This window comes from Channa argus, chromosome 24 (assembly GCF_033026475.1).
Source record: "Channa argus isolate prfri chromosome 24, Channa argus male v1.0, whole genome shotgun sequence".
Lineage (NCBI taxonomy): Eukaryota > Metazoa > Chordata > Actinopteri > Anabantiformes > Channidae > Channa > Channa argus.
In genome coordinates this window covers 7990245-8006338 of record NC_090220.1, presented here as the reverse complement: position 1 = coordinate 8006338, position 16094 = coordinate 7990245, and the positions used below count along the sequence as shown (strand labels likewise).

The following is a 16094-nucleotide window of genomic DNA, read 5'->3' as shown; positions in this document are numbered from 1 at the left end:
GCAATTTTGACAAATGCCACTTAACCTTTTTTTGGGGGGAAAGTTATTTAAATTATTTAATTTCTGTCTAGTGCATATTCACCTCAGAAAGAGCAACACAACACAGGACTCTTGACAGTGGCTGGTGAACAGGAGAACACAGAGGTGAGGTGATATGGCGGACAATAATGAACCCGATCATAACTTTACTTCTTGAAGAAGACGTTGTCCTCCTCCCAGAACCAGGTGTAAGTCAGGTTACGGGGGTAGGCCTCTGCCTGGCAGGTGAAGAAGGCGTCCTGTGAGATGTTCACTGTAATGTTCTCTGGTGGTGATACAATGAACGGAGGACCTATTGAAGAAAAAAAGAGAACCTGTTGTGAAAAAATGTGTTGTTTTAAGGTGGGCCCTTAAAAAATAATAAATAAATAAAATAAAATATTGTTTACCATTTTTAAACATCAGGATTTATCCGTCCAAATAACAAAAACGCAAGGTAGACTGTTTCAATAATTTTGTAAAACATAGCTGTATTACAAATTGTAATGTTTTTATAAAAATCCCTTCTCTCATACTTACTTGACATAACCTCATATGCAAACTTCTGAATTTTAAAATCCATAGGGGTGTGTGTGTGTGTGTGTGTGTGAATGGTATGCTAACCATAAAAAAAGTATTTCATTCCACCATATTTGTTCTTACAACAGGACTATGTACATCCGTGACACAGAAATCGGTTAAGAGATAAAGGCAATGTATACTTCATCCACAAATTGTTTATACACTGGATTTACACCAGTACATACTCACTTCTGTTCAGTATCATCACTGAACCATACCACATACTTATTTGGCACTCAGTAAAGGATTATGATGTTCCAGATGGATCATCCTCTAGGCACACATGGATATATTTATACTATGGTATTTGATTTGCAGTCATTTGTTGCCTCTGACTATAACTATCTTAGTTAGTCAGACACTTACCACAAACTTGATCTTGGATTTAACTGAGAGCCCTAATTAACACTTTAGTGTGAGAGTATGCAGCAATACCACCCAAAACAGCATACTACAAAACATAGTGAAAGTAGTGTTTAAACACTGGATATGTGCATTGTCAAGCATGGAGAAGGTCCAAAAAAAGGTGAGCTGGGTTATCAGCCCTTAATGCCTAGCCTGAGGATATATTTGATCAAATGAGATGTCTGATGATGGGTCAGCTGTTAAACCTAGGTAATCCAGGAGAAGCTGAAGGGCAGTCAGTGGAGAAGACCCAAGGCCAAAAAAAAGATAATGTGCAGGAACTGATGAGTTTTATTTTTCCTGCTTATAGAATAGATTCTTTATTGTTGCCATTTCTTTGTTGTTGTCATTACATGTAACATGTAATGTAACAGAGAATGAATTTCATGAGAGCAGTGGGCAGCCAAAGGCAGCACCCAGGGAGCTAGCACAGCTAGCGTGTTTTGTTCAAGGACACAGCTTGTGTATGGGCTGGGATTTGATCTGGGGGACTTCCACATACCAGCCTTATGCTTTACCTATTGAGCCACCAGGCTGCGTATCATATCATTATAGCAAAAACAAAAAAAAAACATGGTACAACTGTATTTGAACTCCATGCCAACCTGGGACACACGACATGTGTGTCCCCAAGATCATCTGCTTCCAGCTTGTGGTTAAGATAGTCCTAACTTTAAATAGCCTGTATATAGCCTGGGTACCCTGTTCACCTAAGAGTGAAAATATTATATTTACCAGGGCTTCAATTCTTCAGTCAGAAAGAGAACGAAATGAGCATTTAATGAGGAATAGTGACTAATAATATTGCCAAGTTGCCAGTGCCATCAGGGCTCTGTAAGGTGGTAGAAATAAATAAGTAATGGTTTGAAAAGATTAGACACAGAAGTGGGTAGAAATGTGCAGATGTAAGTAAATACTTTTACTCAGGTACTTGCTGCTTTGGTACTTGAACTTTACCTTTAATGTGTAAAATCTTATTTTATTAATTACTGCACTAGAAACAATTTCCCTTTTTAAAAGTATGCACATGAGTCTGCATTAGAATTATACATTTTTGTTATCAGCAGCCTCAAATTCCATACTGTAGTGGAATACTTTTTATGTAAGTACCTGGACTTTTGCTTTGGTATTGACTTCTCCCAACTCTGCCCTGACATGTCCTATCCTGTTTGTGTCTCTGTGTTTGGCTGTTAAGTGACCCACCCCCCTTTTTAATTTCATGCATTTTAATGAGAAAAATTAAAAAATTACACCTATAACCTATTGTACCTAGAAACAACCTCTAATGTTGCACTTTTACTCAACATTTTATTGACAGTTGTCCACTTTTCTGCAAATAAAAACAGTTTTTTAATATTAATAATTTTATATTTTTAAAATTACTATATTCTTTATCTAAAACTTTTACATGGGGGACTGTGCTTTATCTGTTACCCTTGGTCCAAGCGAGGATAAATTAAAGGTACACACACACAGAAATCAGCACTCAGATACACACATACATCTGAGCTGAGCCAGTGTAACAGCTCTAAACTGCTAGTTCCATATGTTAGTCCTGATCTCTAGCCCACAGCCTGATCCTTTAACAGGCAGAGCATTTCCATCTGCCAGCCCCTGAGCAGGACAAGCAGGACAAGGCCTGTGCTGGAGGACTGTGTTGTTGTTTGAGTGGGTGTGGGTGAGTGTCTGTGTGTGCTTGTATGAGTGTGCCAAGCTGCCCTCTTTGGAACCAGCTGAGTGCTGGAAATTTGCTGGTGCTGTAGTCCCTTAGCTGATCTGCTGCTCAGTGGCTTTCCAGGAAGCCCTCTATTAATCTGTCTCTCCCATAAATTATACAGGACAAATCAAACACGCACTCCAGCTCAGTCTGGACTTTGCCCACTCACAAAAAGAAAGATGTCATCCTTATGAACATGTTCACTGTCTGTTCTGATAAATGAAAGTGACAAATAACCCAGAAGAGCATATTTTATGTAGCACTAATTTGCTGAAAGCGAGCCAAATCATTCATACTTTTATTTTTATTTTTATTCAATTTTCTTTACTGGTCAAATGCAACCGCAAGGGGGCACAAGTCAGTGTCTTCTTGTGCCAGTCCCAATTCTGGATAAATGCAGAGAGTTGTATCAGGAAGGGCATCCGACGTAAAACACATGCCAAATTAAAAACGTGAATCATGACTTTCACACCAAAGCCGTGAAGGGCCTGGGTTAACGACGACCACCACCAGTGCTGCTGACCCACAGGGTTCCGGTGGTGGACTGCTGTTGGTCAAAGAAGGAGAAGAGGAATCCGTGTTCGTAGACAGAGAGAGAAGAGGAAAGCTAAGAATGTAGGACTGACAGTAGGGTTTGTGAATGTTGGTACTATGACAGGCAAGGCTAGAGAGTTGGTTGACATGATGCAGAGAAGGAAGGTGGACATACTGTGTCCAGGTGGAAAGGTGGAAAGGTAGCAAGGCTAGAAGCTTAGGAGCAGGGTTCAAGTTGTTCTACCATGGGTCAGATAGGAAGAGAAATGGAGTAGGAGTTATCCTGAAAGAGGAGTGTGTGAGGAATGTTCTAGAGGCTAAAAGAGTATCAGACAGGTTGATGAGTCTGAAGCTGGAAACTGAAGGAGTGATGTTCAATGTTGTTAGTGGTTATGCCCCACAGGTAGGATGTGAGTTAGAAGAGAAGGAGAAATTCTGGAGTGAGTTAGATGAAGTGATGCATAGCATCCCCAGAGGTGAGAGAGTGGTGATTGGTGCACATTTCAATGGGCATGTAGGTCAAGGGAACAGAGGTGATGAGAACATGATGGGCAGATTTGGTCTTCAGGACAGGAACGCAGAAGGACAGATGGTGGTGGACTTTGCAAGGAGGATGAAAATGGCTGTAGTGAACACTTTCTTCCAGAAAAGGCAGGAACATAGGGTGACGTAAGAGTGGAGGTAAAAGCTCTCAGGTGGACTACATCTGCCGACGTTGTAATCTGAAACAGTGACTCCAAACTATTGGTAGGGGAGAGTGCAGCCAGACAACACATGATAGTGGAGTTTAAAATGACTGGTGGGGAAAAACTGAAGAGGACAAAGTGGACGAAGTGGTGGAAGTTGAAAAAGGAAGAATGTTGGGTAGTTTTCAGGGAGGAACTGAGACAGGCTCTGGGTGGTCAGGAAGTGCTTCCAGATGACTGGACCACTACAGCTAATGTGATCAGGGAGACAGATAGGAGGGTACTCCACGTGTCATCTGGAAAGAGGAAAGTGGACAAGGAGACTTGGTGGTGGAACGAGGAAGTTCAAGGAAGTGTATACAGGGAAAGAGGTTAGCTAAGAAGAAGTGGAACACTGAGAGGACTGAAGGGAGTAGACAGGAGTACAGGGAGATGCAGCATAAGGTGAAGGTAGAGGTGACAAAGGTCAAACAAAGGTGGACACTAAAGAAGAAGAGGTGGATTTGTACAGTTTGGCCAGACAAAGAGATTGAGATGAGAAGGATGTGCAGCAGGGTGATTAAAGATAAGGATGGAAATATATTAACAGGTGCCAGGAGTGTGATGGGAAGATGGAAGGAGAACTTTGAAGAGTTGATGAATGAGGAAAATGAAGGGGAACGAAGAGTAGAAGAGGTGACTGATGTGGAGCAGGAAGTGGCAAAGATTAGTAAGAGTGAAACTGAGGGGGAAGTTGAAGAGGATGAAGAGTGGAAAGGCAGCAGTTGGTCCTGATGACATACCTGTGGAGGTATGGAAAGGTCTAGAAGAGGTGGCAGTAGAGTTTCTGACTAGTTTGTTTAACAAGATCTTGGAGAGTGAGAGGATGCCAGAGGACTGGAGGAGAAGTGTACTGGAGCCAATTTTTAGGAACAAGAGAGATGTGCAGAGCTGTGGCAACTACAGAGGAATAAAGCTGATGAGCCACACAATGAAGTTGTGGGAAAGAGTAGTGGAAGCTCGGCTAAGGGCAGAGGTGAACATTTGTGAGGAGCAATATGGTTTCTTGCCTAGAAAGAGTCCAACAGAGGCAGTATTTGCTTTGAGGATGCTGATGGAGAAGTACAGAGAAGGTCAGAGGTAGTTGCATTGGGTCTTTGTAGATTTAAAGAAAGCGTATGACAGGGTGCCAAGAGAGGAGCTGTGTGAGAGCTGTAAGACAGTGGTGAGGTGAGCTGTAAGTGTGACAGAGGAGTTCAAGGTGGAGGTGGGTCTGCATCAAGGATCGGCTCTGAGCCCCTTCTTGTTTGCTCTGGTGGTGGACAGTCTGACAGATGAGGTTAGACAGGAATCTCCATGGACTATGATGTTTGCAGATGACAATGTGATTTGTAGTGAGAGCAGGGAGCAGGTGGAGGGAAATCTAGAGAGGTGGAGGTCTGCTCTGGAAAAAAGAGGAATGAAGCCGCAGTAAGATAGAATACGTGTGTGTAAATGAGAGGGACCCAGGTGGAACGGTGAGGTTACAGGGAGCAGAGGTGAAGAAGGTGCAGGACTTTAAGTACTTAGGGTCAACGGTTCAGAGCAATGGAGAGTGTGGAAAAGAGGTGAAGAGGCGAGTGCAGGCAGGTTGGAACGGGTGGAGAAAAGTGTCACGTGTGTTGTGTGATAAAAGAGTATCAGCAAGAATGAAAGGAAAGGTGTTCAAGACGGTGGTGAGACCAGAGATGTTGTTCGGCTTAGAGACAGTGGCACTGAAGAAAAGACAGGAGGCAGAGCTGGAGGTAGCAGAGCTTAAGATGTTGAAGTTCTCTTTGGGAGTGACGAGGATGGACAGGATCAGGAATGAGGACATTAGAGGGACAGCTCATGTTAGATGTTTTGGAGATAAAGTCAGAGAGGCGTGATTGAGGTGGTTTGGATATGTTCAGAGGAGAAACTGTGAATATATCGGTAGAAGGATGCTGAGGTTGGAGTTGCCAGGCAGGAGGTCTAGAAGACGACCAAAGAGAAGATTTATGGATGTAGTGAGAGATGACATGAAGTGAAAGGGAACAGCCGAATGGAAAAGAAGATTAGCAAAAATAGTATTATATACATAGATTTAGAGTAGAGTAGAGTATGATGTTTGCTGTGGACCTTGCAAGAGCAAAAGGGCTGCTAGAAGCACTGAGGTGGGAGTGTGCAGATGTGGCGATGCGTGTCAGGGAGAAGACATTTATACATGGCACTGTCAATATTTTACTCCAAATACTGAATGAAAAGATGGCACCAAGTCTGGAAAGCTTGAGGTAATTTTTGAAAACATTTCTAGAAAAAAAACTGTGAACAAATGAACATTGGTCAGAGGGACACCAAAAACAGTTAGCTTTAAAGGGTTAGAAAATTACACTAAGGGCATAAATACCAATTCATTATAATTACTATATAATGCCATATCACAGCACCAGAACACCCAAGGTTCAAAAATAGGGCACCTGGGGTCGGTAATTAAAAATTTTGCAATAAAATTAGGCACTAGGAATTGCAACAATATACATAAAATTTGAAAAAATTTAGATCACAAACATATTTTTTTATTTCTAACATTAAAGTAATCAGCGTAACATCACAAATATAATATTAGTGAGACATTTTGCACACACTGAGGATGAAAACACATGGGATGATGGGTATTTTTTTTTTAAATTCCATATTTTTAAATTATGAATAAAATCTCATTATACCTTTTATAAAAACAGGTTTGTGTGATAGGAACATATCAAACTTCTTTGACAGCAATGCGCAGCAACACACATAATCAAAGGAACATTTCCCCTGGACCAGGAACCATTTGTGGAACTTAGTTCCTATGCATTTCCACCAGAAGAGTACTTTAGTTGTGTTCTATAGTTCTGCTTAAAAAGGTTCTAGCCTTAGGGTGGTACTTTTAGAAGGAACTATCAGCGTCGGCCCTGCACTGCTGAATGTCATTCAGGGGTCATCATTTTATTTTTATTTTTACTGGTAAGAAACACATCAACTGCACCATAGATTATAGCTGCAGTGGTCATTTGAAGACGCATCCAGATAGTAGGGAGTAGAGCAAATCACACTGAACTTGAAAAATGTTCACCCCAGGGGAAGTTTGTCACAATACACATACATGTATTTACCTTGAACCAGCAGCCTAGTGGTGTGAATGGCCTCACCCTGGGGACTAAAGGCTCGACACATGTAGGCCCCACGATCCTCCCGAGTGATGGATAGCACCGTCAAACTCCCATCTGACACCTGAACACACACAGGAATATATTATTTAAAATCTATGTGATTATTATTATTATTTATTTATTTTTTTTAAGCATAAAATAACATCTACTGGGTCACTCTGTGGTCACATGGATTTCTACCTACACTAAAATCACGCTCACGTAAGAGTAAAATGTTGAGTCAAATTATAATGTAAGTATAACTGCATCTCGACTGAACTTTGGTTTTCCAATAGGAAGAACAGAACAACTATACAGTCACAAATGTAAGGTGAATTCAGAATTCCTTATTGAAACGTACAGCAATAAAGCAAAATGTAATATATAAAAAAAGATTTCCAAAAGTAATTCCCACTATTCATTGTCTCATTTGTTGTTTTCTGCTTTCCTAGAGGAAATAACCACAGCATAAATAACAATCCACAGCTTCTAAACATGATGAAGTAGTTTTGTTTTTTTTTTGTAGTACATGAGTCGGTAATGCCTAAATGTAGATTTTTGTGAGTGGGTATATTTAAATCTGGCAATAATGGATCTAGATGTGTTTTCTTTTACAGTATAAGGTCATATTGGAATTTAAGTTACTGAATTTCTTGCTCTGTATCTTCCACTTCAATTTTCTTTTTTTTTTTTCTTTCAGCTTATGCTGTGAATTCAGGATCACCACAGTGGATCATTGTCCACATGTTGATTTGGCACAGTTTTTACACTGGATGCCCTTCCTGACACAACCCTCCCCAATTTCTACTAGGCTGGGGAGGGTAATGGGCTGTTAGGGGTTCAGTGTCTTGCCCAGGGACCCTTCGACATATAGCCAGGGCCAGGGATTGAACCACTCACCCTGTGGTCTGTGGATGACTGCCTTTACCAACTGAGCAGCCACCCCTGTATCTTCCACTTCAATTAATGAATTAATTTTCTGTGCTTTAGAAGAAAATTACTAAAAACATTACTCATCCCACTGATCATATTCATAGTACGTTAAAACATTTTTTTATCCTAATGTGGAAGCATCCTTCTATAGTCCTCATACAAAAAGCTAATTCCGAACTAAAAAGACTGTAACTCTCAAAGATAACCCTTGGTTTGTTTAAATCAGACTGCTCAGGCCTTTAACCAATCCTCGAAATACAGTAATGTAAAAGACTATTTCTTGAATAATACTTGTTTTAATGTAGTTACTAAGTGGCACTTAAACAAGATCTATTTTGGCAGTTTTTGCAGAAACTTTTCAAAAACAAAAACCTATCTCTATGGTTAGCACATCAAATCACAACTTAAGTCAAAATTCCTTCAAAGGACACATTCAGCCTTTGACTCCCTTTCCCACCAGATTCATACTCTGAGGCACAAGATATAAATTTATTCCATCCATTTCTTCAAAGCAAACCTGTACATCTGACAGTAAAAAGCACAGCGTGATGCAGCAACTTCCAGTTTAAATGTGACTGAACTATTTTTTTTCTCTATAAGAAAACAAGGTGTTTGTTTGTGTATTTCACAACTGAAATTGAAGCGCATATACACATTGTATATCTATATATTTATACACTGTTGCCATAAAGTTGGAATAAAATATTTTTTACCTATTCTCATGACATTATTGTGACAATGCAATCTATTCTTGATATATATAAAGTATATATCTTCTTAAAACTTTATTGAACAATCTCTTCCAAACATATCACATTGAAAATTAAATCACAATTAACCTCAAAGCAAAAAATGTGTCTGAAAACAAAATGATTCCAATTTTACGGGCAACACTGTACAGAAAAACAGCATGAGAGTGCAGACAGGATTAAAAATCACCTAATCTGTAGTCATGATAGGACACAACGTGTATGCAGAGCTGCTGGTTCTCTACCGAGTGGTGTTCAACATTCTAAAGAAGAAAACTGTTCTCTGAGAACACATAACTCACATAACTTTCACAAATTAAGATACTGTATAAAGCATATCTCATCAACCAACAAAGCTCTATCGTTTAAATAACTGACCTAATGTAGGGGAATAATTACCAATCCCACATGAAGAGCACATGGTAGAAACTGTACAGTATATTTAGCTAAATTATTTTCATCTTTTCTCATTAAATAAAGATTCTAAATTAACTAAAAAAAGTATAATGTAATTGGTCCCTCTCTATTTGCTAGTAGGCACAATAAGCTGTTGTTACAAATTGACTGTTGGTTTTTAATGGGTAATGAACTGATGTCTCTAGTTTTAAAGTGTTTTATTACTCTGTCATCCACCCCAACCACCTTCCCCTCATGATCCTTACATCTGTTATATCTGCTAGTGTTACATAGAACCAAAATATATTATTATTATTATTAATATTACTAAACCTACCATCTTATGGGTAGGTAATACGTGGAATACTAAACCATAATTAAGGCCATAATAATGCCTGACAAGGATTAGTGAATTTGATCAGTTGAGATGAATTTCTTTTACGGGCCTTTAATGCTGCTGAGAGGAGAAATCATGGAAGGTTGAGTACAGACAAGTACCCTAGGGCACTTACAGCTCCACATTCAAGTGATCATTGCAAGTGAATCAAGCACGCAGGAAGTTCCAAATGCAAAAAGTTAAATGAATTAATTCACACTAAACTGACAAATCCTTAATTTAAAGGGCTATAATCAATATGTTTGTAACAGCAGTGAATCACATCACTACCTGTATACAATGTGATAATGTTCGAAGCAGCAAAGCCACATTTTATTTTTATTCTCAGCAAAAGTGATCCAGACCCTCTTGAAACTAGCTGCACCAGACAAATACAGTAACCAGCTAGCTGCTGAACACAGTACAACACTCACGACTTAAAGAGCCAGATATTTCCCTGAGGAGTTGGTGGAAACCAAATAAATGTAAATTTTGCTTAACAGAGGATGTCTTATAACCTATACTGGGCTTGTGTTTGTTTTTTATATTTATTTCTATTTTTTTTAACAGTAAGTGGTTTGTTCTCGAAGGTATAGTGGTTGTCATTTCTACCGAATAAAATAAAAACAATTACAACATCTGATTAAAAGAAAAACACTTTGCTGGACGAACATAAACCAGTGGCACTACGGTAGAGTCGCCACCCACTGACCATAAGGTCTGAGGTTGGCTCCCAGTTCTCCACACCCACATGTCAAATTTCCCATCCCCATCCCCAGCCGTGCAGTGCCGGTCATAAGGTAAACAATGAGGAATATAAACTTAAGATCTACCTTATACTTGGCACTGCTGACCATGAGGTTGCCATCTCGCAGCCAGCTGACTGAGGGTTTAGGATTGCCGAAAGCCGTGCAGGTCAAAGTGATGCCCCCCCCCTCCTTGGCCTCGACATATTGAGGTGGTGTGTCTGTGAACGTGGGGGGGGCTGAGAAGCCAGGATATTGAGAATTTTGGAGAGAAGAACAAAAACCAAGAACATGTTAAGAATGCTTTAAAGCAAAGGTAGAAGGCAAAGAAGGAACGGGGAAAATATACACATACATACTTAAACCCATGTAATGGGAACTGTTGCAAACTGCTAACGGTGATAAACTGCATTTATCTGCCAGTCACAGCTCTTAAAATATTGCATACTTATACTTAAAGCGTACCTTTTGACAATATAGTTTGCAATGTCAGCGGACCCTACATGTACTGGGTTCCTATTAGGACTGTCAGTTGATCACATTTTTAACTCTTGGTTATTCCTAAATAAATCTCAAGTGTGTTATCTACTCATAATTTGCTGCTATAAGACATCTTACTGTCATCTCCATAGGGAAAGACACATGGTACTGATGGTAATGACTTTGAAAAGTGATAACTACATATAAATTCAATATTTATTTTTACAACAGCAAAGTGTCCTCATTCAATAAATACCAGTCCTGATATTATTCAGTGGGTGGAGTTGATTGGCGAAGAATGAAAAATTTAGAAATCTGTCGCTATCACTCATTGATCTTCTGTCCTCCTCTCTCTGCTCAGCAGGTATAGCTGGTACAGTACTTGGTAAGTAACTTATATAACAAATCCGGCTAAACAGACAGCAATTTTTTAGTCTATTCATAGCAATTAGTACAGTGGAATTTATAAGACACTACTTTTATTTGACTTTTATTTCCACTTGTAGAGTTCTTATTGTGTCTCACCTTAGCTGGGCTTGACCTGCTCGCCTCCTGGCAGCAGGCTGCCCTGTCCTTGTTTGGACACTCGAGAGAGCAGAGGCCAAAGCAGAGAAACTACATCACAAACCATATTACACTAACTATAATTATGTATAATTTAACTCAAATAATTTTTCAAGTAGGAACGCTGCCAGACTGTTGTCATTTAAATTGCACTTGGGAGTCACAGGGCTTGAATAACTCTCAAACCCCACTCTTGAACCCATCCCCAGTGAAGAAAAGAGTCATCAAAACAGAATCTGGTAATACGTTGGGAATCGGAAAACCATGGACATGAGTTTGATGTTTATTTCCTTAACATAGCCATTTGAATATTTCTATAATATTTGATTGTATCCACCCAGTAAGAGACTACTGAATAAATATGTATGTCCTGTTGTAAGAACAGGGCTGGAGGAGGACCAGCATGGGGAGGGGGACAAATAAAGAATTTGGTTCATGTGTGGGCTTTTTGAGATGGCAAATGTTTGTAAAACGAGTTCCTTTGTTCTGGACTTGTAGCTCATTAGTTCCATGACATATTTACCTCCACTGTCCAAAAAAAGCTACACCTGTCAACGTCCTCTGCAATAAAAAAGAATTTACATTCATTTTCTGGTGCTCCCTGTGTCCAACTGCACAACCAAAGTTTTATTGGACAGAACTTTGGGAAATCCTTAACCACTTCAGCACACATAGCTCACTGCTTGGGGACTGTGTGCAAGCCGTGGCCCAATGACTGGACAGTACCACCTCTCCTTATAACCATACTTCATCTGAAGCTTCAGCTAACACCTCCCACCATAACTATCCTGCTTATAAGCATGACTGCTCTTGGCAGGTTGGTTAGTACAGGCATTTTGCCACTGCTTTAAAACAGTCTGTGGCTGTACATCTACAACACAACCTTCAGTCTCATCTCTGCAAGTCATTAATCACTTCCGCCACCACCAAGATCCATGTTATTCACACCAGATCCTCAGGATGGGTTACCGAATGTAGACCGAGGCATTCTGTCACTAACACGCAGACTCTCAAGTCTAAGGCTGACGCCCAGGCTGTGGATCCCTTGAACAGAGTTAAACTGTCCCCACCAGCTGCTACCTTTTTCTCCACCATCACAGTCCTTACTGTGACTCATCCAGTGGCACAGTAATCCACAGCATGGCCAATTTATCTAACTGCTGCTTACAGGTCCTGCCATGAAGGCCATTCCTTACCTTACGCATGATGGCCCACAGAAATTTGCCATGCTTAAAGTGGCCCTTCATAGCCTCTTGTCTTTGGATAAAGCTAAGCAGTACAAATCCCACATCTTGCTTAGCTACCTAAAGCTGGATACTGGTCACCACCTTGCTCTCTCCTATGCTAAGGGCCCATATCCTTAATCTTATGCAATGGCTGCCCTTCAGCAGCCAATTAGTGTTCAGTAAAAACAGTGCAATTTTAGGACTCCCACCTCTTTTACGGGAGACTGTAAGGGTTCTAGTGATCAGAATGCTGTTTGACGTGCTACAGTCTTTGGGCAGCACAGCAGGAGAAGAAGAATTAGCTTGTGTTCATATACAAAATTTTCTAGCTAGATTGCGCACTAAGTAGGGTGCCAACTTTACTCAGTTTGCATGTTCCACATATCCTGGAATTACCTTTAACCTCAGTTTGTGAGGAGGAGAAGCCTTCCAATTATCCACCAACTAAGCCAAACAATCTCATATATACCTACAATACTGCAAGTCACAAGTAATAGTCAGACTCCTCCAACGGGTGAAAAAACAAGCCCATACACTTAACCATCCAACACAAGCACGTCTCATTTTGTCTTGTCATTAATTTAAAGCATAGAAATCATGCTAGTCAGACAGATTATCTAGCAACGTATCTATATTCTGTGTGTGGGAAAGATGTCAAAATGTCAGTAATAGCATGGCAGTGTATTTAAAAAGTACCTCCAAAACCATGATCTTCACCACACCTCCATTATTATATTAGGTTTAAAACCTGAGAACTGATTGTGATCTTTCATTATGGCAGTAACACTTTGATTACTGTGAATACCATGACCTGTTTTCTGATTTTCTTTACTAATTTCTTGCAGTGTCCCGATTATAATCCCAAAGACAAGTGGCACATCTCAATCATTATCCAAATATTACAGGTGGTATATCAAGAACACATTTCAATCTTTAAAGGTAAACAGTCCATTTGGAGTGTCCTGTTGGTGCTGTAAATGCGCATTCACCAAAAGAGCACACTCATGCCTTTATTTGCATTACAGACAGTCACCCAACACACCTCACCACATCTGTCTTTCTATTACAAAAGGAGAGACAGGTTTGACATTTTGTGCAGAAGCAATAACATTATTTTAATAAACAGGAGCACTTGCCCTTTTTTCAAGGACATAACCTTCTGGAGTTAGAGTTTTATAGATATTTTTCCATGATTCTGTATTGCAAGGGCTTCCATTTATAAATAAGTTCGACAATTTAATATGCTTTATATATAATGAGTAATTAATCCAAACAAGACTTTCACCTTGCTTTTCAGGGCTTTTACACAGTGGTGTGTGAAGGTGTGTCAGACATGCTCAATTCTGGAAAAGTATTTTTCAAAATCCTCTTTAGCTCAGAGGCCATTCGGATTATGAGGTGGGATGTTAATATAAGACAAGTGGCGCATCATTCTACCCAAACAAGCTTAAGCTTAACATGTTTTCTGCCCTGCCCACCTAAAACAAACTCCATTCTATTTGCTATTATTGTCAGTGATACAGATTTTGTGCAATATTAATTCCCATTTTGATATGCTCAATCTAATCACTTTAGGATTGAAGCTGATCTGCTTACATCTGTAATCCTGTAGCCTCTCATGTCATTCCATCTGCAGCTATAAACCAAGGCCATAATGCTAATTCTACACCACATGCTTTGCCATGCAGCAAAGAAATGGGAACAATAAAAGCAATCTAGCCATGCAACTTTGAGCATAAGGAAGAAAACAGCGGATATGAAGGAACTTGGAGCTTGTCACTCGCATGCCAATCAAATTAGTACTGTGTCTAAAAATAGAAACAAGACCGTAAATTGTAGTGTTTTTTCATGTACCAGCTACCCTCCCAGGCACTATTTTTGTACATGGATTAAGATATAAACCAGATCATATAGTTGATAATTTGACATCATCCCAGACGTGCAGGTTCTTTCAAAGTCAAACATATCCCTTATTTGAAACCTACCTAGGAGAAGTTTATTGACAGGTTTAGTTAGTATAAACAATATAATATGATGGATTTACATTTAATCCAGTTTGCACCTTATTCCCATTTTACACTTTTGCACTTATTTTCTAACTTTATTCTTCAGCAGAAATGCTTTATTTAACAGGCATTTTTACATTGTTTCTTGGAAACGTTCCTAAATTTCCCAATGGTTATCTGATATTTAGTTGTTAATTTTTAGGAAATTCACCAAGAAAGGCGTATTTGATGGATAATAAATCTAGAAAAAGTATAAATTGTTATAATTAACAATTATTTGCTTATTGTATTTATGTTCAATTTTATTGTAGTAGAATAATAGTATATAGCAGTAGTTACAATCATTCCTAATTCTAAAAAGTGTCCTAAATTTAATCACGTTATATATTTTTGTAGAAAGTATATATTATATATCCAGTTTATAGAACGTATATATATAAGTTCTAACATGTTTATTCTTTCCGGGTTAAAAATAGCTCTTTGTTTTTGCCATGAGGGTGTAGACAGTGGGAAATTTCTAGTGTCAACATGTGGTCTAGTCAATAGAGTACAAAGTCATCTCAGAATCCAGATTTTCTGATCCATCTCTCCATTGGGATTGAAAAAAACAGCACAGCAAGATAACCCCATTCTGCTGTACAACATCCAGCAATACCCATTTGTTCATTGATCTGTTCAGCGACGTAAAAACTGGGCCCTGATCCACAACAAGCGATTAGCATGCTCATCATTTGACATGGCCATAGAGGAGTATGAATCCATATTCTCCAGTTGTCTTGATGATTACCTTGCAGTCAGTTTTTTGTTCATGAATGAATTTCTGAAAGAGCCTACCACCCACAGGCCAGTCTCTCTGAAGTTAATGGTCATATTTCTTGTTGGAAAGAGCTCACTTAAAAAGACACAAACCAATCCAAATCAGACTAAAACACACAAAAACAAGACAAATTAGATATCAAATGATAAAAAACAAGTCTCAGGATGTTGGATTCAGGATGAAGCCCTCCATGCATTGTAAGGAGATTCCTTGTCTTGATGTCAAAATCTGTAACCGCTCTTGGTGATTATCTGGCTGAGGGGGTTCAGGCCTATACAGAACAGCAGCAGGGATAGAGCATCTCCTTAGTATATGCCACACTTGATGTTGACTTGTGCAATGGGCTTAAAGTTGGCCACTAGAGTTGTTTCCATTTGCCCTTTAAGTTCTCAATGAGGGTTCTTAGAGTCCTGTTGAACCTGTTCCAAGCATTTCATGATCCGTGTGTAAGGCACTGAGTCATAGGCTTTCTTGTAGTCAATCCAGGGAGTGTACTGCTTGGTATGTTTGGTCTTGCAGTCTTGAGTGACTGCTTTATCTACCAGTAGCTGGTGCTTTGCTTCTCTGGTGTAACTACCAATTCCTTTCCAAACTAAGCTCATGTATTGATCCATGTGCCTGCTCACCTTAGCTGCTATCATGCCTGACAGGAGCTTCCATGTTGTCGGAGGCATGTTACTGTGTGGTAG

The 16094-nt window shown here is 39.5% G+C and overlaps 1 protein-coding gene across 8 annotated transcripts in view; it reads right to left on the bottom strand.

Annotated features, from left to right (window-relative positions):
• Positions 1-16094, bottom strand: part of LOC137109121 (protein turtle homolog B-like) — a 121682-nt gene that overhangs the window by 62907 nt on the left and 42681 nt on the right. For all 8 annotated transcript variants that reach the window (XR_010912270.1, XM_067494541.1, XM_067494544.1 and 5 more), the window contains exons 4-6: positions 10400-10551; positions 7077-7194; positions 190-331 (exon numbers count right to left, since the gene is read on the bottom strand). Coding sequence is in view for 7 of the 8 variants with exons in the window: in XM_067494541.1 (XP_067350642.1) it covers positions 190-331; positions 7077-7194; positions 10400-10551 (412 nt within the window). In the remaining variant the exon portion in view is untranslated. The remainder of the gene's footprint in view (positions 1-189; positions 332-7076; positions 7195-10399; positions 10552-16094) is intronic.